We start from the raw sequence: 23,753 nt of genomic DNA on the forward strand, positions 1-23,753 counted from the left end.
AGTTTAATAAGTGGTATATAGTTTAGTTTATAGATCATCTCTGGATCTTTGCGTAATTTGATGCCCAAGTATATTAAATGGGAGTCTCTCCATTCGAACGAGTGGTGTTGCATGACCCCTGTTAAAGCCTGTTTTGAAATATTAATGGGAAGAGCTTGTGTTTTCTTGGTATTTATTTTGTACCATAATATTGACTGAAACTTCTCTTGTTCCTTTAACACATTAGGTAAGGAAATTGTAGGCTCTGTGATAACCAGCAGTATATCATCTGTAAATAATCCTATTTTTTGCTGCCCTGCTGACGTGGCTACGCCCTTTATATTTTAATTTTCTCTTATATTCTGAGTTTAGTGGCTCAACCATTAAAGCGAAAATTAGGGGCAACAGCGGGCACCCCTGTCTAGTCCCATTTGTTAGCCTGAAGGCACCTGACAGGATTCCTGTTGTACAGACTTTAGTTGTTGGACTGGAGTAAAGTGGTTGTATGGCTTTTAAAATTGCTTCTCCCAGTTGGAATTTCGTTACCATGGCTTTCATATAGTCCCAGTTTACCCTTTCAAATGCATTCTCTGCGTCCAAAGTCAACATCAGGGCAGGTGTGTTAGTCTGTTTTAGTGTATGTAGAATATTTTGAGAATGTTCTGGTACTATCCGTTTCCTGTGTGTTTAATACGAATCCTACCTAGTCATTATTGATAAGGGAAGGTAGGACTAGGTTAAGTCTTTGAGCTACGAGTTTTGAATATATTTTGAGGTCGGTGTTGAGCAGTGTGATGGGTCTGTAATTTTGACATTGGTTTTGGCTCTTGCCCGGCTTGGGGATAGTACCACATGGGCCTGTAAATATTCCAGATTAATTTGGTCTGTATCCATTATATTTTGGAATAACTTAAGGAGGTATGGGGATAATATTGCTGCATATGTGGCATTTGTTTTTTGATGAGGTCAGTGGCCCCCATCTGTTAGCTGAAAAGTCAGTTGAAAAAAGGCAAATAATTATACTATAAAAAAGAAATAATGAAAACCAATTGAAAAGTTGCTTAGACTACTAAAAGTTAACTTAAAGGTGAACCACCCCTTTAAGGAAGGACCAATTGGTGAATGGGGCAAACAGCACAGGCTTTTGCAAAGGGAACTATACTGGATCATTTCTCTGCAGCACCAAAAGCATTACAGGAGAACTAAACCCTACAAATGAACAGGGCTAAAAATACAATGTTTTATTTACTGAACTTATGGCACCAGCCTACAGTTTCAGCTTCTCAATAACAGCAATGATCCAAAACTTCAAACCTGTCACAGGGGGTCACCATCTTGGAAAGTGTCTGCAACACTCACATACTCAGTGTGCTCTGAGCAGCTGTTGAGAAGCTAAGCTTATGGGCCATTGCAAAAATTAAAACAACTGACAACAGCAATGAGCATGTGCAGTGAATCATCAGAAAAGAAATGGGAAGCTAGTGGGGCATTTTTAGAGGTGCAGATCATCCCTGCTAAAGGTATGTGGTTGCCTTGAGCAGGTTCAGAAGCCCAGAACATAATGTACAATATTTCTAGCCTGCTTCTTTAGTTAACTTTTACTTTTCCTTTAAGAGAACGTGTCCTTTGGTTGCTTTTTGTAATTGAACTCATAATAGAATGGTGGTTATTCTCTCTTCTCTACAGTAAACCAGGTATCAATTGAGAAGATATGTTGTGATTTTTGGGAGTAAATCAATTTGTCTTGTAGTTAATTCAAAACGGGACTATTATACTTGTGAAGGTATTTGACACTGAGTTATGGTCATGTACCTTGGACATTCTTGGAATTTCTTTTATTTCTGGGACAATCATGACATGGAATTTTTTCATATTTCGCCATATGGCCGCCACCGATGCGGGATAAGCGTCTTTACGACCGACCTTTGCACAGTCGCCCGATCATTCAGATTCCCATCCGATTTGTGTTCATCAGGCATGACTGCAGCATGCCGGGTGTGGCGCCGGTTGGGATTGTGGAATACGGACCACTGAACAAAGGTGTACTTTTACAAGATCAGTACAAGCCATGCTAAGATCACTGTGTCTGTGTATATGTATATTACCGGGGGAAGTGCCTTTTGTCCTGGTGTCTTTTGTTTGCCTAGGGAAGTCTACCTTTCCCCCCCCCTCTTCTATGGACATGTGTCTGTGTGCTGGTTCCACCAATTGATTCATAGCATAACATGCTCATTGATTGGATATATTGTAAGACCACCTTTTGTCTTAGTGTATAATAAACCACTGGCCATTGTAGAGGGAGGCAGAATACTGGACCCCAGCTAAGAACGACTGCTGTGACGTTATTTCCGGGGGATTGCGCAACATCACCACACGATACATCAAGGTTTCCGGATCGATTGTCCATTAAGACAAAAGATCATTTAATTCTACTACAACAATCACACTGGTTGTTTCACTATGCTGGACTATACTGAACTACAACACACAACCACAACACTTGAATGGAACTGATGTACACACATACTGCACACTAGATTGCAGTATGTCTGTATTCATGTAATAGGAAGGGACGTTTTTTAATTAGTAGCACATTAGAAATGGTAGGGTAAACCCACATACCCGAATTGTTGTGATCTGCTTCTTTAGTGTCTGACACAATACATTTTCTATTAACACTAACAATGTGGCAGTCCACTTGCCCATTTACAGCAGCGTTACACAGAGATCAAAATAAGTAAGACTAAAAATTAAACAATAAAATATCACATTAGATTAGTATTATCAGTTACTAATTCATCACTGTTGAAACTTTGGGTTTGACTTAAAAATAAAGAGCTCCTACACTATGTACAAAAGTTATAGAAGAGTTATGGTTTCTGTCAGCTTCTAAGTTCATCACTGGTTATTTTTAGATCTACAAATTTAAACATCCTCTTTTGGTGCAATCTGTAAGGAGGAGACGGATGTGGCAATAAAGGAAGCTTCAGGTAGGCAGCTGGGAAAGAAAGTTCTGTGTTTTTTTTTAAGTGAAAATAAAGGGGGTTTAATGGACAGAATTTAATCTTGTTTTTAAGAAAAGTTCTAATTCTGAGAAAGCGTGTGGGGGAGAACAGGATAGACACACATGGGTGAGTGTGTAAAAATCTAATTACAGAGTGTGCACTTACTTCACTGTATGGTATTTTGTGGTTGCATTGTTTACAACCAAAATTAGATATAAAAAAATAAAATTTTGGCAGAAAAGGGCAAGCTGTGACACATTAAGGGGCACATTTACAAAGCTCGAGTGAAGGATTCGAATAAAAAAAACTTCGAATTTCGAAGTGTTTTTTTGGCTACTTCGACCATTGAATGGGCTAGTTCGACCTTCGACTACGACTTCGACTTCGAATCGAACGATTCGAACTAAAAATCGAACGATTTTACTTCGATGGTCGAATATCGAGGGTTAATTAACCCTCGATATTCGACCCTTAGTAAATCTGCCCCTAAGTGTTTCCTTTAGGCTCAATTAAAGGTACATACAAATAGTTTCCAAAAACTCGTACATATTTAACTAATGCCTTGCTTCCAAAAACCATGTGATAACTTCTGGTGTCATTTTTCGCTATTTTCTGCAGACACTTTACTGTATTTCACATTATTTAATATAAAACTCACCAGACTACTCAAGTGTTTCTTTTCTGCCAAATAGCAAATATTATGGTTAATATAAAGTACAAATGCTTTCCCTGGTTTTTATAAATCTTTAATTATAATCACCTAACTGACAGCACAGCACATTACGCATATTGTTCATCATTTACAACAGTTAATATCCTAATGGAGTTTAAAATCTTAAATCCCTACCACAATAGAAACAATTACATAGGAAGGAATTAATCTGCCAGTATGCTTGTGTGTGAGAAAAAAAGCTACAAAACCAAGGGACAAATATAAAATCTCCACAATAATGTACAAGCTGTTTCCTTGCGTGTCAAATATGGAAAACATTTTGGGGAGATTTGTTGCCCGTGGTAATGCAAATTTAAACATGGGTGATGAATATCCCCATGTGCCATTAGCCTTACATCAAGGCTTTTATATAAGAGCTAGTGAGGGCTAGTCTGAGCATATGCTGGACTTTAGAGGATATTGGGTGTTTAACCCAAAATGTCTGAAAACATCTGCCTAATATGAAGTCAGACAGGAAGTGGCATAGGCAGGGGCGCGCCGCCAATGAGGCGAGTTGAGAAACTCGCCTCAGGCGGCAACGCAGGAGAGGTTTCCAGGGGCGGCAAAAAGCTGCTCCTGGTACCTTTAAGAGCCTAATTTCTGGTTTTTAAACCGGAAATTCGGCTTTACTATTGTGAGAGAGCGCAATTGCGCTCTTCGCATTAGTGTTCCTGCCGGTGAGGGAGGGGCGGCATTGAAGGAGCCGCCTTAGGCGGCGCTGTAAGTAGAATCGGCGCTGGGCATAGGAATGTTGACATACACACTGATCACAAATCATAAGCTATGTCAGAATTAGTACACCACAATAACAATAGAGTATCCTATAGGAATGATAAGGGAAATTAAAGAGATTCTAGAATCTGAGGCTTTTCTAAAAAGCTAAATTTGAGATTTATTAGTTAAAAAAAAAAAAAAACAAGGAAACCTTTCAACAAGTAAAAGCTGTGGAGGTTCTGTAGAATTCCATTGAATTCTGATTGCTGACTGATTTAAATCAATTTGGACTTTTAGAGGTTTTCAAAACTCAATTTTTTGAGGTTCTTAAGGTATTTGTATTTTTATGGTATCATTCAGCACTTTCCTTCCTTCGCAGAGTTGGCTGATTTAGTACTTTTATTGCCATTCCTTGTCTCCTGAATGCTCCAATACAAAATATATATTGTTTTATGCAGATTTCTCACTTGTATAGGTCAAACTCCATGCAGTACACTATCAAATATTCAAACCACCACTCAGCTGCATACTTCTGATTTCAAGCCCAAACATTCCACTAACAGTAGGTTTACCCTAGAAAACTACACAATTTTGGAAAGAACAGATTGGGACAAATTCAAAATGGGTAGATATATCTTTCTACGCCAAACTACCAAGTTGCATTTCTTTCCTAAACCTATTATTTTTTTATAAAAATGTGTCAAAATTTTTAAAAATTACCTCAAAGCTTCCAGTCTACAGTATCATATATCCCACATGCTGTATCATTCAGTCACCAGATAAAACAACCTAAACATGAACACCTGGGGTCGCTGAACAGTTTGATGGCCAATATGCATAGGTTTACCAAAGTATGTGACATATAGGGGCTCCAAAATTAAGATACTGCAAAATCAACACATTTACAGCATTTTATGAGGGGTAAAGCTACAAAAAGGTAAATACACCCCAGAAAGTCATATATTCTTGGACACATTACCCCGAATCCAAAATGGGTACACATCTCTTTCTACTCCAAAGTACCAAGCCACAACGCTTTACTAAATTAGGCAATTTAGATGCCATTTCCGAAAATCACCTCATAACTTCCACTTTGCAACATCTTATCATTCCCACATCATTAGATTCCACGATAAAACACCCAAAGTATGAAAGCCAGGGGTCCGCTGAACAGTTTGATACCCAATGTACATAGGTTTATTGAAGTGCATGGCATGTAAAGACCCCAAATGTTCCATGTGCTTACTTATCTGATGACTTACATTTACCCAAATTTATAAACACACTGGCAGTTTTATGTGTGGTAAAAGCTAGAAAAAATTAGTGTGGCCACAGAAAATCATATATTTCTGGAAAGTACACATTCGGAAGAATACAAAATAGGTAATTATGTGCATATGAATTTTCTCAGCTGTGAAATCACCTTCTTTGAACAAAGCCCCCCACTACATATTATGTGCATAAAAAGACCCCTGAAAAGTACAAATTCAGATGAATAAAAAATGGGCAATTATGTCTTTCTACTCCAAACTACCAAAATGCAAAGCTATGCTACATGCATCAGTTTTTATGACATTTCTGAAAATTGCCTTAAAATATTGCAATTTGGTACATTTATTTCACCAGATTTCTTACATACAATGGTAAGCCACCCTAAATATGAACACCAAGGGACTACTGAACAGTTTTATTCCCCTTATCAATACAAAGACTCACTGAAAACCATACATTTTTGGAAAGTACATATTCTGATGAATCCAAAATGGGCAATTATGTCTTTACTCCAAAACTATGCTAAAGGAGGCGGTTTTATGACATTTCAAAGAATCGCCTAAAATTTCACACAATTTCTAGCATACAGAGGCAAATCACCCTAAATATGAAAACCAAGGTCTACTGAACATTTTAATGCCCAATATGCATAGATATACCAAAGCAGGTGGTATGTAAGGACCCCAAATAAAAATAGTTCATATGAATTTCTCGGCTGCCCATTCAGCTGCTGAAAACAGAGCCCCCTGCAAGTGTATTATGTGTCATAAGGCCCCCTAATTGTACAAAGGAAGGAAACCATATATTTTTGGAAAGTACACACTCTGACGAATTAAACATGGGTAAACATGGCTTTCTACACCAAACTAGCAAACTGCAAAGCTATGCTAAATATATGTAATGAATAATTATGCCAGGATAAAACCACAAAAACTGTGCAAATCAGTGAAATAATAAAATAACTGATCTGACAGTAGTGTTAGTCGTAAAAATAACTGATCCAATAGTCACACTGCTAAATAAACAAACAGTTTTTAGGTAAAAAAACAAAAGACAAAATGGTAAAAATGAGATAATAAATAAAAAATAAAACAAACTTTTTGTGTATTCATGTGTGTACACTTGTAAAAGTTGTGTGACAATGTGTATATGTGCATGTAAGTATGCAAACGTGTGCAAAAAAAAATAGGCATCCCCCTCCCCAATAATCCAAAAATGCACCAAAAGTCATTTTTTTGTAATAAAAGTATGTAAAAAAGCATAATTTACTGTTTTTTTTGTAGCAGGAGGGCTCCTGGCAGCTCTGGAGGGTCTCTGGGAGCATGGGCAGAGCTTAGGCAGGAAGAATTGTCAGACACAGATCACATCGTGTCTGCTGCTTGGAGGTCAACCCTGTGAAATTCGGATCACAGGGCCATCATGACAGCACCCCTGGCTCATTGTCTAGGGGGCTGTCAACACTCCTAATCCTCTGCAGAGGCAGCATAAGCCGCTGTTGCAGAGGGAAGTGCTCATAATGTTAAGCACCTACTAGGTACGTGCTTGACAGTTAGAGCCTTTGCCTGCCAGCATGTATAGGATACAGTATGTGCTAGGCAGGCAAAGCATTAATAAATTCAATGATAATCATGTTTTTAGAGTGTAGTAATGGTTTCCAAAACCTCTAAAACCAAACTTTAATAAATAAGTCTCTTAGGGGCAGATTTATCAAAGGTCGAGGTGAATTTTCGAAGTTAAAAACTTCGAATTTCAAGCTATTTTTTGTGTACTTCGACTAGGGAATAGTGCAACTTCGATTCGAAGTTGTAAAAACGTCAAAATTAGAATATTGAAATGTATCATGTACTGTCTCTTTAAAACTTTGACTTCGACTATTTGCCACCTAAAAGCTGCAGAAGTTCTTGTTTCATCAGTGTCAGTTCTCGTTTTAACCTGGAAAGCTAAACACACAAAACACATTCAAAATATTGTTAATAACAAGAATATATCCAGTTGGTAAGTATGTCTCTTTCAGTGGCATAACTAGACAAGGGGCCCGGTGCAGAAATTTAAAACTGGGCCCCCCTCGAACCCTGGGCTGGACCACAACCATTACTGACAATGTCACAGGTCTGAAATTAAAAAAGACAGTTTTTTTAAAGCAGAGATCCCCTCTAAAAATGGAAATGTGTTTCTTAGCATTACCTAACAAAGTTTCTTAACTTGCCTTTTGACAAAAAACACCCCTGGCTAGAAGACTAGCCTGTGGCCATCCCTGGAATTGTCGGGTCATAGTGTCCATTGCTTTGGACCATGGGCTGATGTGTTGCATGCCATGCGGAATTGGCACTTCTTGAAGATCTGGCACTTCTTGCTAATGCTATTAAAATAACAGCAATCTTTCTTGCGCCCAAAACCAGATTGGACACAGCAGCATCTGTAAGGGCAAACCCCTGCTGAATAATTACCAGCGCAGAACCTAAGGACACACCTAAACCTTCTTTACAAAGCCACAAGGCCCTTAAGCATAATGAGCAAAGCTCTTTATTCAATAGACATGCCAGGTACAGTATATCTTTCCTATAAAGTTACAATGTATACAGCAATTTACACAAAGAGTTTAGGAACATGATCTCGCAACTATTGCCAGGGATGGTAAAGCCTGGGGCTTGGAGGCATGGCTAGGCCGCAAATCCTATATACCCCATCAAAGCAAGTCACTGACACCCAGGACAAAAAATAAAAGAAATGTTTGGTGGGAATACTGAGGACTCGGCACTTATAAGTGGCTCACCAGAACAACAGGCTACTATCACTTCCCCCACAAACTATGGTAAACTCCCACCCAGCAGATGCCTTGGAAAAGTCTAGGCGACCAACATCTTGTTGCTGGAGCGCAGATACTGGTTTGGAGGGCAGCAGGAACCAAAAGTAGGAGATCGTAGGGCAGCTACATCACACGCGCCATCTAGTGGTAAACTCTATTTATTAAAAATAAGTTTTGGCAAGGAATATTTACTCCAGGAATGCATGGCCCCATCAGGGAAGCAGGGGCCATGATCCCTGGTGCAGTCACTTCTCTTACACCCCTGGTAATTACGCCACTGGTCCCTTTTACTTTCTACTAGGACTATGGCACACATGATTTTACCACCATGACTGTGCTCTCCGGGATAACTGCATTGGTCAATGGTCTGGATTGGTAGTTTCTTTAAAATGTAACTATACCTATAGTGCTCGAAGTCTCTATACATTATTCGCATCCTCCTTATTTTTTTAAAGTTTCTGTGAAAGATGATATACCATACCATATTTTAATACGATCTAAACAAGGATAATGGAGGACTGTGCAGTAAGTCTCCCTCTCCTAGTGCAGCCAATGTACTTATGAATAAACAATGGGAGAAACCCTTCACAGCTGAAAATATTTTGCACTCTTCGCAAGAAGTGGTTCTGAAATTTTCAGTGGAGCACCAACCCTTTATTTTTATATTCTGTGTTATTAGTGTAATGAAAATATCTCTTTCTTCTACGTCCCTCCATGTCAGTACACATGGGGCATTGCCCCTCCCAGACCTGGAGGTAGGACCTATAACATAGCCAATCAAAATGAATCATGACCTATAAGACCACATGACTTCCTCCTCACCACAGTTATTTTTTGTCCGTCTGGACAGGGAGGTAGGATCTCCCTCCTCACTTTTTATTTTTTGGCTAATTTTGAGAGAAATCAAACAAAGTTTTTGTTTTTTCTTTTGTAATTTTTGTTTATTTTTCCTCTGTGTGGACACAGAGGGATGATTCCCAGGTAATGGAGAAGATTTTACCTGATGCCTCAAGACGCATAATCTGTAAATTATCGCTTATTGGGAAGAAATGCAGGTGTGGGCATACCCATGGTCCTAGCCCTGTGCTAAAATAGCCCCCCCTGCTATATGCCCAGCGAGGCACAAGATTCAATCTAGTGCTTTTTGGGAAGAGATACAGCTGTGGGCTTCCCACATTATTACCTGTGAGCCTTTTGTTTTTTGTTTTTTCTTTTATTTTTTGTTTATTTTTTACCTCTGTGTGGACACAGAGGGATGATTCCCAGGTAATGGAGAAGATTTTACCTGATGCCTCAAGACGCATAATCTGTAAATTATTGCTTATTGGGAAGAAGTGCAGGTGTGGGCATACCCATGGTCCTAGCCCTGTGCTAAAACAGCCCCCCTGCTATATGCCCAGCGAGGCACAAGATTCAATCTAGTGCTTTTTTGGGAACAGATACAGGTGTGGGTTTCCCACATTGTTACCTGTGAGCTTTTTGGACTCCCCTTTTCTTTTGAGTTATGTGAGGCTTTACAGAACTCTACAGAACTTCTGCAAAAGGGCCATGGGTATGCATAAGGGCTAGTTATAATAGCCTCAAGCTGGTGAGTATGATTCTTCACTTTGTGTTTTTAAAAATGCTCAGTGCACTGGGAAGTCTGCATGCTAATTAGCTAGTTATGTCCCTCAGCTGAGAGCTATTGGGGCTTTGGCTGGAGTTTCCATCCAGCTAATTAGTCACTATCTGATAAGGTGCAGGTGTGCCTTCGGCCCCGTTGCTATTGCTGTTTAATATTTTAAGCCTTGTAGGGGTGAACCTGCATCCTCTGTGCAGACACAGAAGTTATATTGGCTCATGTTACTAAGGCACCTCCAGGAAGGGCTAGAGGTTGCACTGCTCAAGCAGTATGGCACCTCCTTCCTTCTTATGAGTCTGCTCTTAACAAGCAGTGTTCCACCTGTCTGGATATTCCTGCTGACAAGCCTGAGCTATCTGGTAAGGTGCCTGTGTTCCTCTGACTTCTTGTATTATCTGAAGTCTTATGTTGTGATCTGGCGTCCTCTGTGCAAAATGCAGTATTGGCTACAGTATTGGCTCTTGTTACACAAGTTACTTTAAGTACTGGCTGGTGAATCCCTCTGCCTAAGCAGTGTGGTACCTGAATCCGGTAAGTTTGATTTCTCAGTATCCATTGTGTGTTTGAAACATTAATTTCACTGGAAAGTCTGCACGTTAATAAGCTTAATATGTCCCTCAGCTGAAAGCTATCAGGGCTTTGGCTGGAGTTCAATCCAGCTAACTAGTCACGATCTGGTAAGGTGCAGGTGTTCCTTTTGGCCCCTTTGCTATTGCTGTTTAATATTTTAAGTTTTGTATGGGTGAACCTGCATTCTCTTGGCTGACACAGAGGTTGGCTCATGTGCCTAAGGCACTTCCAGGAGTGCCATACTGCTCAAGCAGTATGGCACCTCCTTCCTTCTTATGAGTCTGCTCTTAACAAGCAGTGTTCCACTGGACTGGATATTCCTGCTGACAAGTCTGAGCTATCTGGTAAGTTGCCTGTGTTCCTTTGACTTCTTATATTATATGAAGTCGTATGTTGTGAGTTGAGCTGGAGTCCTCTGTGCAAAATGCAGTTACACAAGGTACTTTCAGTACTGGCTGGTGAATCTCTCTGCTGAATCAGGGTGGTAAGTACCAGTATCCACGTTGTGTTTGAAACATTCATTACACTGGGAAGTCTGCATGTTAATAAGCTAATTATGTCCCTCAGCTGAAAGCTATCTGGGTTCTAGCTGAAGTTTCCATCCTACGGACTTTTCATTGTTATCAGGTAAGGTGCAGATACTCCTCAGTTTGCTACTGTTGTTTCTATTGTCCTCTGTGCAGACACAGAGGTTATATTTGCCTTTTATTACACTGGGTGCTTGCAGGGTTGGTTGGAGGCTTGCACTACTGAAGCAGTATGGTAGCCCCTTCCTTCCTTACATTGAGTCTGCTCAGTACTGTCATTGGACCCCACAGCAAATTCATTTTAGGGCCCCTAACATATCCAGAGGTTGTGCTTTTTTACCAATACATATTGAAATTGCTCTTTATTTGGGCCTCACGGGTCCCTATACCTTTTGGGCCAACTTGCAGCCGCAGGGTCTGCTTCCTCTGTAGTTACGCCCCTGAGTCTGCTCCTAAGAAGCAGTCTGCCACCAAGGATCTGACTGGATTATTCCTACTGTCTAGCGCATATTATCTGGTTAGGTGCCTGTGTTCCTCTGACTTCTTGTATTGATGTCATATGAGGTCTTAGGTTTGTGAGCCCGAGTTCTCTGTGCAGACACAGTAGGTAAGTGTGCTTTTATTACACCTGGTATTACCAGGACCGGCTAGGGGTTTGTTCCGCTGTAGCAGCATTGTGCCCCATTTTTTCCTATGATGTTTCCACACTTAACAGGCAGTGTTCCAATTTATATGGCGTCTTTTTGTGTGATGTAGGCCTTCTCTTAGACATTCTATTCCCATCTGGTGGTTTTTGTTGGGAGCTCAGTTATAGTTATACTACATCTACTGAGCTTTTGTGACTGTAGGTTTCCCTTCTTTAATTGTTGGTAGATTGAAGGGCACTTACTGTTATGTCTATTGGCACCTTTACATGCTTGAAGCCAGCTTGTAGTCTATGGCCCCTTGTGTGGCCTCGGGCATCTCGCCAGGGAGCTGGGTTTGTGTGGCCTCTGGCTTTCATTATGGCCCTTGGCTTGGGTTAGAGCCCTTGTTTTGGTCCATGGATTTTTACCATGGCACTCGGCTCCTGGGTCTGCTGGCCTTTTACAAGGGCCCTTGTTCTGCTGGCCTGTTGCATGAGCCTTTGGCTCATGTGGTCTTTTACCCGTGGCACATTTGTTTGGTTGTCCTTTTACCAGGGTTATTATGGCTGCGGGCCTGTTTTCATGGCCCTTAACTTAGGTGCTTGCTTGCCTTTTACCAGGGTTCTTGGGCTGTTGGCCTTTTCTGTGGCCCTTGGCTAAGGTGGCCGCTAGTTTTTATTATAGTCCTGGGGGGCTTGTGGCTGCCAGTCTTTGCTGTGACCTATGGTGCATAGGCCACCAGCCAGGCTGTGGCCACTGATAGGCATGGTTACTATTCTTGTTGTGGCCCTTGGTGGGCATGTCTGTTTGCCTTGCGGCAATCCTTGGCAGGACAACAGCCATTGGTTTTGTCTTGGTGGGGGGAGTGCAAGGAAGGAAAGGCAGGTTCTAGTTATAGGGGATTCAATTATTAGAAAGGTGGATAGGGTAATCTGTCGCAAGGCCCCTACATGCCGAACAGTCTGCTGCTTGCCTGGTGCTAGGGTTCGGCATGTGGTGGAACGAGTTGACAGATTATTGGGAGGGGCTGGGGAGGACCCAGCGGTCTTGGTACACATAGGTACCAATGACAAAGTTAGAGGAGGTGGTGAAGTCCTCAAAAATGATTTTAAAAAACTAGGTTCAAAGCTGAGGGCGAGGACTTCCAAGGTAATTTTCTCAGAGATATTACCTGAGCCACGAGCAACGCTAAGGAGACAGCGGGAGCGTAGGGAGATTAATGCGTGGCTAAAAGATTGGTGTAGGGAGGAGGGTTTTGGGTTTTTGGAGAACTGGGCTGATTTTTCAGTCGGCTACAGGCTCTTTGCTAGGGATGGGCTGCACCTCAATGATGATGGGGCAACTGTTTTGGGAGAGAAGATGGCTAGAGGGTTGGAGGAGATTTTAAACTAGGTGTGGGGGGGAGGGTTCAGTAAAAGATTCAGTGGTAGACAGGTTAGATGAGATAGTGGGCAAAGAAAGGGAAAAGGACCTTGGAGTCCTTGTAGATGATAAACTTGGCTGTAGCAAGCAATGCCAGTCAGCAGCATCAAGGGCAAATAAGGTCTTGAGCTGTATTAAAAGGGGCATAGAGTCACGGGAGGAGGGGGTCATTCTTCCACTGTATAGAGCACTTGTAAGGCCCCATCTAGAATATGCCGTACAGTTTTGGTCTCCATCACTCAAACAGGACATTATTGTATTAGAGAGGGTACAGAGAAGGGCAACTAAGCTGGTAAAAGGTATTGATAATCTTAGCTATGAGGAAAGACTGGCCAAATTGGGGATGTTCACGCTGGAGAAGAGGCGCTTAAGGGGTGATATGATGACTATGTATAAATATATAAGGGGATCATATAACAATCTCTCTAATGCTTTATTTACCAGTAGGTCTTTCCAGCTGACACGAGGTCACCCATTCCGATTAGAAGAAAAGAGGTTCCGCCTAAATATTCGGAAGGGGTTTTTTACAGTGAGAGCTGTGAAGATGTGGAATTCTCTCCCTGAATCAGTTGTACAGGCTGATACATTAGATAGCTTTAAGAAGGGGTTGGATAGCTTTTTAGCAAGTAAGGGAATACAGGGTTATGGGAAATAGCTCATAGTCCAAGTTGATCCAGGGACTAGGCATGATTGACTATTTGGTTGGATCTAACATGGGTTGTCCCATCAGCTGGTGTTTGCTCTGAGTTTCACAGCCCATAGCTAATTTTGTTGCTGATTGGTATTCAGCAGCTGAGGTTGGTCATATGTTGTCAGCTTACAGCTAACCTTTGCTTCTGCCTTACATGCATTGTTTTTGGTCTTGTATGCCACTGCTTATTATCAATAAGGCTGGCTTGTGGACCAGGGTTTTGCAAGTTCAACAACTGGCTTGTGCTCTGTTGTTGCATGTATGGAAATTGACTTGTGTCAGGTGCCAGTGCAGTTGGTGACCTTGTCCCCAAGGGTGGCATTCACAATAGCTGGCTTATGTACTATTGCTTGTGTATTAGAATTCCACTCTGGAGTTTTGCATACACTTTAGCTGACGGGCATCTTGGCCTGCTAGTGTGACAATGGCCTTGCACATCTATGTTGGAATACATAATAGCTAGCTGGTCCACCACTGGTTTGCATGTATGGTGGCTGGCTCTCTGCCAGTGGATTGTGCATCATTGCTGGTTGGTACCAGCATTTGTAGGCTATAACCAGCTGGCTGATTTTGGATTGTGACCCCAGCTGTTGGCTGGTTCAGTAGCCTATTGGATTCAGTAGCTTCTGTGTTTGGTTCAGTTTTTGCATAAACTGTAGCACTGTGCAGCTTGAGATGTAGTGGCCTCAGCTTTTGTGGGTGTTTTCTAGAACTGTAATTGGCTTGGGTCCCATTGCTTGCTTGTGTAGCAGTTGTTTGGGGCAACAGCATATCTTACTGGTAGACGGCCTTAAGTCACATTGGTTGGTTCAGCAGCTTATCCTTGTGCTGTTGTATGCCCAGTTTAGATTTGGTGGTTGGTGGCTACTGGGCTGTACCAGCATGGCTCTACAATGGTTACAATGATATGCTGATTTAGGATAACCCAGAGTTGGTGTTCATTTAGTTAAGTCTTCATTAGGTATTATTAGCATGGAGTTGGTGGATCTTGGGCTGATCTCTGGTGTGGAGTTGACTCCGGTCAGCACTGGTTTGAGCTGCTTCCATTAAGATGCAGGACTAGGCTAATGTGGGCCAAGTCTTTTTAGGGCCACTTGCTATTGCTGAGGATAGTGTTTTTCTCCAATACTGGTGATAGATGCATCCAAGTTGTGTTTAGTTACTGATCTGATTGATTTCCTGGTGGTTTCCAGGGTGTTTTAGTTCTGAGATGGCTATTGCCATCATTCTGGTTGTGTCCTACGACACCTTTAGTTTTAACAGTTGCAGGATCTTTGTTCTTCCCCAGGAGGGGTTTTGTCAGATAACCATATTGCAGGTATCCCTCTAGTCACCGAGGGAACCTTTTTAAGCAGAATATGGTTATTCTTAATCTGCAATGCTTGATCCTCAAATGTCAGTCTCTGTAATTTAGTGGTTGGTTTTGTAGCTCTTGTTGTCAATCGTTTACCATGTCCTAGGACATGTTGTTCATGTTCTTGTGCCTTTTATCTACCTTTTTCAGGAGATGTACATTTAATCAGCTCCCCTGTTGGATGGATGTGATGCTGGCCTTTTCTCAGGGCCTCCTTAGCATCAGTTTGGTTTTTGCCTTATGTTGGTTATTCCCACCCCTTGTTTTCGGGGCATGGCTTGGTAGATCCCATGTTTACTGACATGGAGGGACGTAGAAGAAATAGAGAATTTTACTTACCTACTTGACGTAAATTCCTTTTCTTCTAGTCCCGACATGTCAGTACAGGTTTCCCATCCCAAGTTATTTATTGAGGTTATTGTACTGCTATGGCAAAAGTATAACTGTGGTGAGGAGGAAGTCATGTGGTCTTATAGGTCTTATAGGTCATGATTCATTTTGATTGGCTATGTTATAGGTCCTACCTCCAGGTCTGGGAGGGGCAATGCCCGATGTGTACTGACATGTCGGGACTAGAAGAAAAGGAATTTACGTCAAGTAGGTAAGTAAAATTCTCTATTTCTCTAGTATCTATAAAGATAGTATTGACTTGCTTGCTTGTGAGACATTGCACAAGACTTCACTTGTTTTAACAGCAGTCCTATCATCCTCCTAAAACACTCCAGCAGTGTGATGGTCAATTGCCAGGGACCATCGCTAAAGTTATATTTAATTGTGTTACATTGTGTTAGCCTTAAAGTGGTTGTTCACCTTTTGGACAATAAAGCTAATTTAACAGCCCATGTCTTAAAAACATTTTTGTAATTTATCTTTATTACTTAAAATGTTTGCTTTCAGAGATACATACCAAAGAAATGGATCATTAGCAAAAACTCTCAGTTCTCTCCTCTGTGATCTGTGATCGTGGGACACGCTCTGTGGGGCAAATTTACTTACCTCCGAAATTGTGCCAGCAATGGTTTTGCTGACATCGCAACACGATGCGATAGCGTTACTGCGGCAAGCAAAGAGAAGTTGCGCTAGCGTTGCCTAATTTGCATACGGCAGGAAGTTAAGTTGAATATATGTATATGTTGCAGCTAATACATTACACTACACAAGCCCAGGGAACCTTAAAGCGATACTGTCATGGGAAAAAAAAAATTTTCAAAATGAATCAGTTAATAGTGCTGCTCCAGCAGAATTCTGCACTGAAATCCATTTCTCAAAAGAGCAAACATATTTTTTTATATTCAATTTTGAAATCTGACATGGGGCTAGACATATTGTCAATTTCCCAGCTGCCCCAAGTCATGTGACTTGTGATCTGATAAACTTCAATCACTCTTTACTGCTGTACTGCAAGTTGGAGTGATATCACCCCCTCCCTTTCCCCCCCCCCTGTTAGCCAAACAAAAGAACAATGGGAAGGTAACCAGATAACAGCTCCCTAACACAAGGTAACAGCTGCCTGGCAGATCTAAGAACAGCACTCAATAGTAAAAACCCATGTCTCACTGAGACACATTCAGTTACATTGAGAAGGAAAAACAGCAGCCTGCCAGAAAGCATTTCTCTCCTAAAGTACAGGCACAAGTCACATGTCCAGGGGCAGCTGGGAAATTGACAAAATGTCTAGCCCCATGTCAGATTTCAAAATTGAATATAAAAAAATCTGTTTGCTCTTTTGAAAAATGGATTTCAGTGCAGAATTTTGCTGAAGCAGCGCTATTAACTGATTCATTTTGACAGTATCCCTTTAATAAAATAAACTAGAGTTGTTATATTGCCCTACACATGTGCCCACTGTATAGTTTATATGATATATGTAGGGGGGAAGCCGGGTACCCAACAAAAAATGACGATCTTTTGCAGCCTATCACCCTGTAAAAAGACACCAGCGTTTTTTGGGACTTTGAAAATTTCTCAACTATTTTTTGACCATGTCCTATTTACTCTATTGCACTTCGCCTGGTCTGAGCTGGCGAAGGCAAGTCTGGCCCAAGAGGTAACGTTCAGTCAAATCTCAACCTTAGTGAATTAGCATAGTTACGTTCGTTCGCCTGATTGCCTGGCATTAAGGTCTATCTCCTTCGCAAGCGAAGTTACGAGAGCGCCCGTTAGTAAATCAGTGAAGTTCCCAAAATGATGTCACGCTAGCGAATTTTCGCCAGTGTTAGTCACTTCGCCCTTTAGTAAATTTCCCCCCATGTAAGAGATGCAGGTTGGCAAATAAAGTTCATGACTGAAGTTCATGAACTGCATATTCTCTCTCTCCTGCTTCATTTGCATATCTTTGATCCGATTGGCTGAATCTTGCCAGCCAATGGAATTGAAGTTATGCTAATGAAGCAGGAAAGAGAGACCATGAGCAGTGCTGATTCTGCCAAACTTCCTTATTTGGCAACCTGCATCTCTTACACAGAGCGCGTCGGCAAACCCACAACAGAAAACAGGTGATCCATATCTTCTATGGTATTATCTCTGATAGCAAACATTTTAGATAATAAAGATACATTACAAAAACTTTTTTTTATGACATGGGCTGTTAAATTAGCTTTATTGTCCAAAAGGTGAACAACCCCTTTAACAATGGACAACTATGTGTCTTCTTTGTCTATATAAAGGATTACTCAAAAAGTGTTTTTAAAACATTCTGGGAAAATGCAGTTTCAAAAGCAACACCATAAAAAAAGTAATACATTGTGGGCAGATTAAGACATTTTCAAGATTTATATTCTGCAATCAAATTTTTTTCTGTAATTTCTAAAGTTTGTAATTTGGCAGGTGGCAAGATTTTGATGCTGATTCCAAAAATGTAATCATGGCAAAAAAAGCTGTTAAAGTATGCTGGGAGCTATAGCTCCAAAACATATAGTCATGGTTTGCAGACAACCCTAACCCAGGTGTTTCAGAAAGAACGGTTTTGAATACAAAGCTTGGATATCTTTAAACTGTGTTCTTAAATGCTGGCAGTTGTTTTACCAACAAGCCTTTATGTTCACAAAAGTAAACTGCAATTTGTAAAAGGGAATTTTATTCTAACATACATTTGAAGGCAGCACCCAGAATGTTGAAGAAATGGGGTATTCCTAATAGATAACATATAGCACAAGGTATTATTTATTATTACAAAGAAAAAGCAAATCACATAAAAATGAGGTACCGTTTATTTAGATAGGACACAATGGCAAATGACACTGACATATACAGTATATGAACTTTCTTTACGATCTTTAGTAGTAATACATTTTATTGTGTTTTGTTCTTTAACTTGCAAAATTTGAAAGTAGAGCAAAAAAAGTAAAGCATTCAGTCTCTATTCTTACAGTGAAAACAATAACCTATGATGCCGCTGTACAGATGGAAAGATTAGGAAGAGTATTAAGGTTTCAGCTTACCCTGTCTCGCCAGTTTGCAATTTCAGCCTTAATTTGGTACGGATCATACTTTGTGTTTGCTGAGAATCCAGAAAAGGCTAAAAAAAAATAGAGTGATATACATTGGTAAAAAAACGAGAGAAGCGAGAGAAGCTTCGTGCAGATTTATGGCAATAAAGCAGATAATGAAACCAGTTTCATGTAGCACTTCCTGTCACATCCTGGTTTGAACAAGATGAGAATCTCATAAAACTATTTACCAGTTGAATGAAAAACCCTCTGTTAATTAATTGCTCAAAGGCCAGTTTTTGATGAAGGTAGGGATTTTTATGTTCATGGCACATAAGGACCTTTGACCAATTCTTTCATTTTACTACAAAATACATTCTAAACTAAGATTCAGTATCTCTATGATATTTTAGGTGGCAGAGATATGCCTAAAGCCATCCATGCAACTTAAAATTAATAATAAGGCTGATAGGCTACAAAAGAGCGTAATTTTTTTTTGGGGGTAACTGTCTTCCCCCCCTACATTTCCAAACATATGGCACATAAACTATACACTGGGTTCCTGTGTAGAGCATTATAACAACTTTATTTTATTTTGATTAAGGTTTCCTGGGCTTGTGTAGTGTAATGTATTTGCTGCAACATATACATCCATTGAACTTTAACTTCTCACCATATGCAAATTAGGCAATGCTAGCGCAACTTCGCTTGGTGCAGTAACGCTAGCGCAACTTCACCAGCGTTCGGCACCCTGGACGCAAGTTTGGGTTTTAGTGAATAAGCGTTGTCCTGACGAATCTACGCCTGGCAAATTGTTGCAATATGAGCGAATCGTTCGCTGGCGAATTTTCGGAGGTTAGTGAATTTGCCCCTATGTTTCACAAATGTGGCTTTGATATATATATAACCACTTGTAGCATTTTCAGAAATAAAGACAATCTCCTAAAAACCCTAACATTATAAAAATGTAATCCAAATATGTTGCTTGAACAGACAGACCAAATAAGTCATTCCTAACTACACTTGTATACATTTTTTTCACATCTGCCCATGATGGTATTTGCACCCCATCTATAATTTATAGATCATTTTAACACCATTGTGTATAAAATAGGATTATTGTTTTGCATGCAATCTACATTGTCATTATCTTGGCCAAACTTATTTAATAACCTATGTACAAATTTATAAAGTTAAGACACCAGATTCAAACTGATAATAAAAAAGTTTATCTAACTCAATTCCAGATTTCCCCATACAGCCAGATGCAATTTAATGAGAAAAAAAAGTCTACGTGAAAACCATAAAACACAGTTTTTTTATGTTACTAGATCTGGTCCATAATTAGAAAAAAAAAATTCCAGAAGAAAACAGAAAGTACAAACACATACAGTATCTCTCTATTTGTGAACTGTACATTATCTTCCTTTTAGCTGACGGCAGTTAATAAATTGCATGAAGAGGCAAAATGGCATTTGGTGCGTTTGAAAATACTGAATGACACAATTAAACTATTAATGTGCCATCAGTAACTCACACTGTGAATTTGGCCCAAATATGTGGGATGCTGAAACTTTCTATAAAGCCTGGCTTTGTGTTATGTGCAGCCTACATATGCTGAATACTGTCAGCTGACATTCTTATTAAGTGTGCACCAATTAGTTAGCATAATTCCAATAAAAATTGTAGCTTTTACTGTTAGTTGGCTTTGATTTAAAATACATTCCCTCTTACTACAATGTAAGTAGTATGGGTGCAATTATGATTTGAAAAAACAGGGATTCACATTTCCTGGCTTGCAACTCACATTTTCTATGCACTATGCAAAAGAATGACTGGTTCATAACGTTCACTTTTTGTGTGTTTATTTTAGGCACCAATAAATACTTACAGACATTATGGCTCCCAATTTGTAAATAACTTCAACATCCCTTTCAACAAGAAGTTCCATGACCATATAAAAACACAAGGCAGAGGGTAACTTTTAATAACCCCCTATTTTACAAGCAAGGATACATTTTTTGTTTATAATACAAATATTGTTTTCGTAAGCCAAATAACACCGCTAATCACTGATTATAAGTGATGGCATCATCATTTCTAAGGATATATTTTACAAAACATTGTATAGGTCTTGAGATTCTAATAAAATAATTGGATATTGGTAACATATTTACCATTTTGATTCCATTTTTATTATACATCACTTGAAACTTTATTTATTTATGAATAATCATAGCAAAAACAATTAATCTCACTGCCATTACATCTAATTAATTCACTGCTGCCAGTACAATATTTTTGCTTTAGAGCAAAATCTCAAAACATGAAAAAGAATCTCTGCTGACATGTTTCAAGGCCTCCCTTGGGAGGATCCCTTCAAGATGTAGAATGAAGGGTTTACTTGCTGACAGTCTATACTGTCTGGGGAAGGGCACGAAATACTTCAGTCGAAACATACAAAGTCGATCTTTTAGAAATAAAGACATATATTAAAGGGGTTGTTCACCTTTAAATTAGCTTTTAGTACAGGTATGACGTAGAGAGTGATATTCTGATACTATTTGCAATTGGTTTTCATTTTTCTTTTTGAGTTATTTAGCAGCTCTTCAGTTTTCACTTTCAGCAATCTGGCTGCTAGGGTCCACATTATCCTTGCGACCATGCGTTTGAATAAGACCGGAATATGAATAGACTTACAGACTATTGATTATTTATTTAATATTTTCTTCATATATATGAGATCATCGAATTAAGTAATCAATGTACACAACACATATTCTCACTAGGATATTTCTTTGAAAAAATTGATTGTTATTTTGATACAGATATTCATGTGTTTTATTTTATATGTACAATTTTGAACATTTGTATATTATTTTGTGAGAACACTTCTTTTTTCCTTTAATTCATTAATGATATGCATATGTGTCACTATTTAAGCACCTACACAGGTATGCACTAATTACTCTGATGAAGTGTCAGGTTTGCTGACACGAAACGCGTTAGTTGTAATCCCCCTCCACTGTACTTTTAATGCGCTTAATAAAGCCAACAATTTGATATTCAAACGCCTGACTCCGTGACTGCTTTGATCGGCGCTCCGTAGCGATACCATTGAAGTATGTATGAATAGAAGAGGGCCTGGACAGAAAGATGTTTAATAAAAATAACAAAAACAATAAATTTGTATTCTTACAAAGAATATGTTTTAGATGGGGTCAGTGACTCCCATTTGAAAACTAGAAAGATTCAGAAGAAGGCTAATAATTTAAAAACTATTTAAAGGAGAAAGAAAGGCATATTTACTTGGGGGTGCCAAAAGTTAGGTCCCCCAAAGTGATTAAAGCACTGCGTATCTTGACAGCGCTATATAAATAAATGATGATGATGATAAATAAATGATGATGATTGTATATACTTATCTGACACTCTGGCATACCTCCCAACTGTCCCATTTTTAGAGGGACAGTCCCTCTTTTGACAGCTCAACCTGCAGTCCCTCATTTTTACTGGACAGTCCCGTTTTTCTCTGCGATGAACAGCCAGAAAAATAAACAATGTTTCTAACTTAATTGGCTATTGTCAGAGAGCCCAAAACAGTCACAACAAAAGATAAGATACATTCGTAACAATTCAAATGTATCTAGATACGCAATCAAGATAAGCAAATAAGTAATTGTAACAATATAAGATAACAGGTCCCGAGGGAAATGTTAGACTCACAGCTTAAAGGGCAATTCACCTTCATTAGCAAAACGATAATAACGGGAAAAAAAACACAGAAATATGTTCAAACTTTCATAACCTGCCAAATTTTGTAAAATTAACATGGTAATTAGGGGGTGGGACCACAAAATGGGCGTGGTCAAAAAACATTTTGCCAGGCTACGCGCGCCAAATTTTTTGTCCTGCTTTTTATTTCCAAAATGTTGGGAGGTATGCCCTGGGCCTGTGCTCCTATCAGGAGAAAACTGTTTCAGTCCAGGGTTTCTAGCAAGCACCACGGAGCAATTGGCTTCCTTCTTCTTTCTTCAAATTTCCAGAGGCAAACGCACGCGCAGTAGAATTAAATAGCCAACTTTTTCAATAAAGTTTGGCTTTTCACGCTACTGTGCATGCACACCTGCATGAAGTAAGAAGAAGAAGAATAAATCTGATCGCTCTGTGGTGCTTGCTGGAAGAACCCCCAGACCTGTGGAATTTTGGCACCCCCAAGTAAATATCGACTTTTCTTCTCCTTTAAAAAAATTAATACTAATAGAAAAGTTGCTTAGAATAAGCTATTCTATAACATACTAATAGTTAATGTAAAGCTGAAAAGCCCCTCCTAAGCTTTGAATGTAACCGCAGAGCCTGTAAACTTCTGGCATTCCAGGTAAGCAAAACCATTCATGGTTTTGCTTACCTGGAATGCCAGAAGTTGTTCTCTAAATTTAGTTTAGTTACTATCTACGTGCTTTAAAGTTAACTATCACTTTGGTTGCAGCTTTAAAGTAGCAACGATGTAAACAGCATATTTCAAGTACGGCATCTATGAGAGACCTCTTCTATTTCTTGTACAGTTTTGTTCAGTTTCTGATAAAGGGCCAACCTAGCCTTTTGCTTTAGAAATAAGTCATGCACACTACCCATGGTGCAGAGGCACTCTAATCCCGTCGGATCGCGGACTACATCTGTTGGTTGATGTGGTCCCGTGATCCGACAGCCAATATGACTTGCATTATGAACTGATTGTTGGGCCCTAGGGCCCACGATCGGATCAGTCTGATATCGACCCATCTCAAGGTGGACATTTAAGGGAGAGATCCGCTCATTTGGCAACATCGCCAAACGAACTGGTCTCTCTATGGGGCAAATTCACTAAGATGCGAAGTTGCGCCAGGCGCAACTTCGCCGCACTTCGCCAGGCGTAGTTTCGCCAGGGCTCCGCAAATTCACTAAAATTCGAAGTTGCGCACAGGGGTAGCGTAAGGTTGTGAAGTTGCGCTACCATTGATTCGCTATATAAAGCGAAGTTACGCTA

The 23,753-nt window shown here is 39.9% G+C and overlaps 1 protein-coding gene across 1 annotated transcript in view; it reads right to left on the reverse strand.

The window, feature by feature from the left end:
* Positions 1 to 23,753, reverse strand: part of LOC108708904 (protein WWC3-like) — a 172,521-nt gene that overhangs the window by 98,273 nt on the left and 50,495 nt on the right. Inside the window, 2 exon segments of the mRNA XM_041584721.1 lie at positions 7,565 to 7,622; positions 18,740 to 18,816. Of these exon segments, the coding sequence (XP_041440655.1) occupies positions 7,565 to 7,622; positions 18,740 to 18,816 (135 nt within the window).

The sequence above is a fragment of the Xenopus laevis genome, chromosome 2S (assembly GCF_017654675.1).
Source record: "Xenopus laevis strain J_2021 chromosome 2S, Xenopus_laevis_v10.1, whole genome shotgun sequence".
Taxonomy (NCBI): Eukaryota; Metazoa; Chordata; class Amphibia; order Anura; family Pipidae; genus Xenopus; species Xenopus laevis.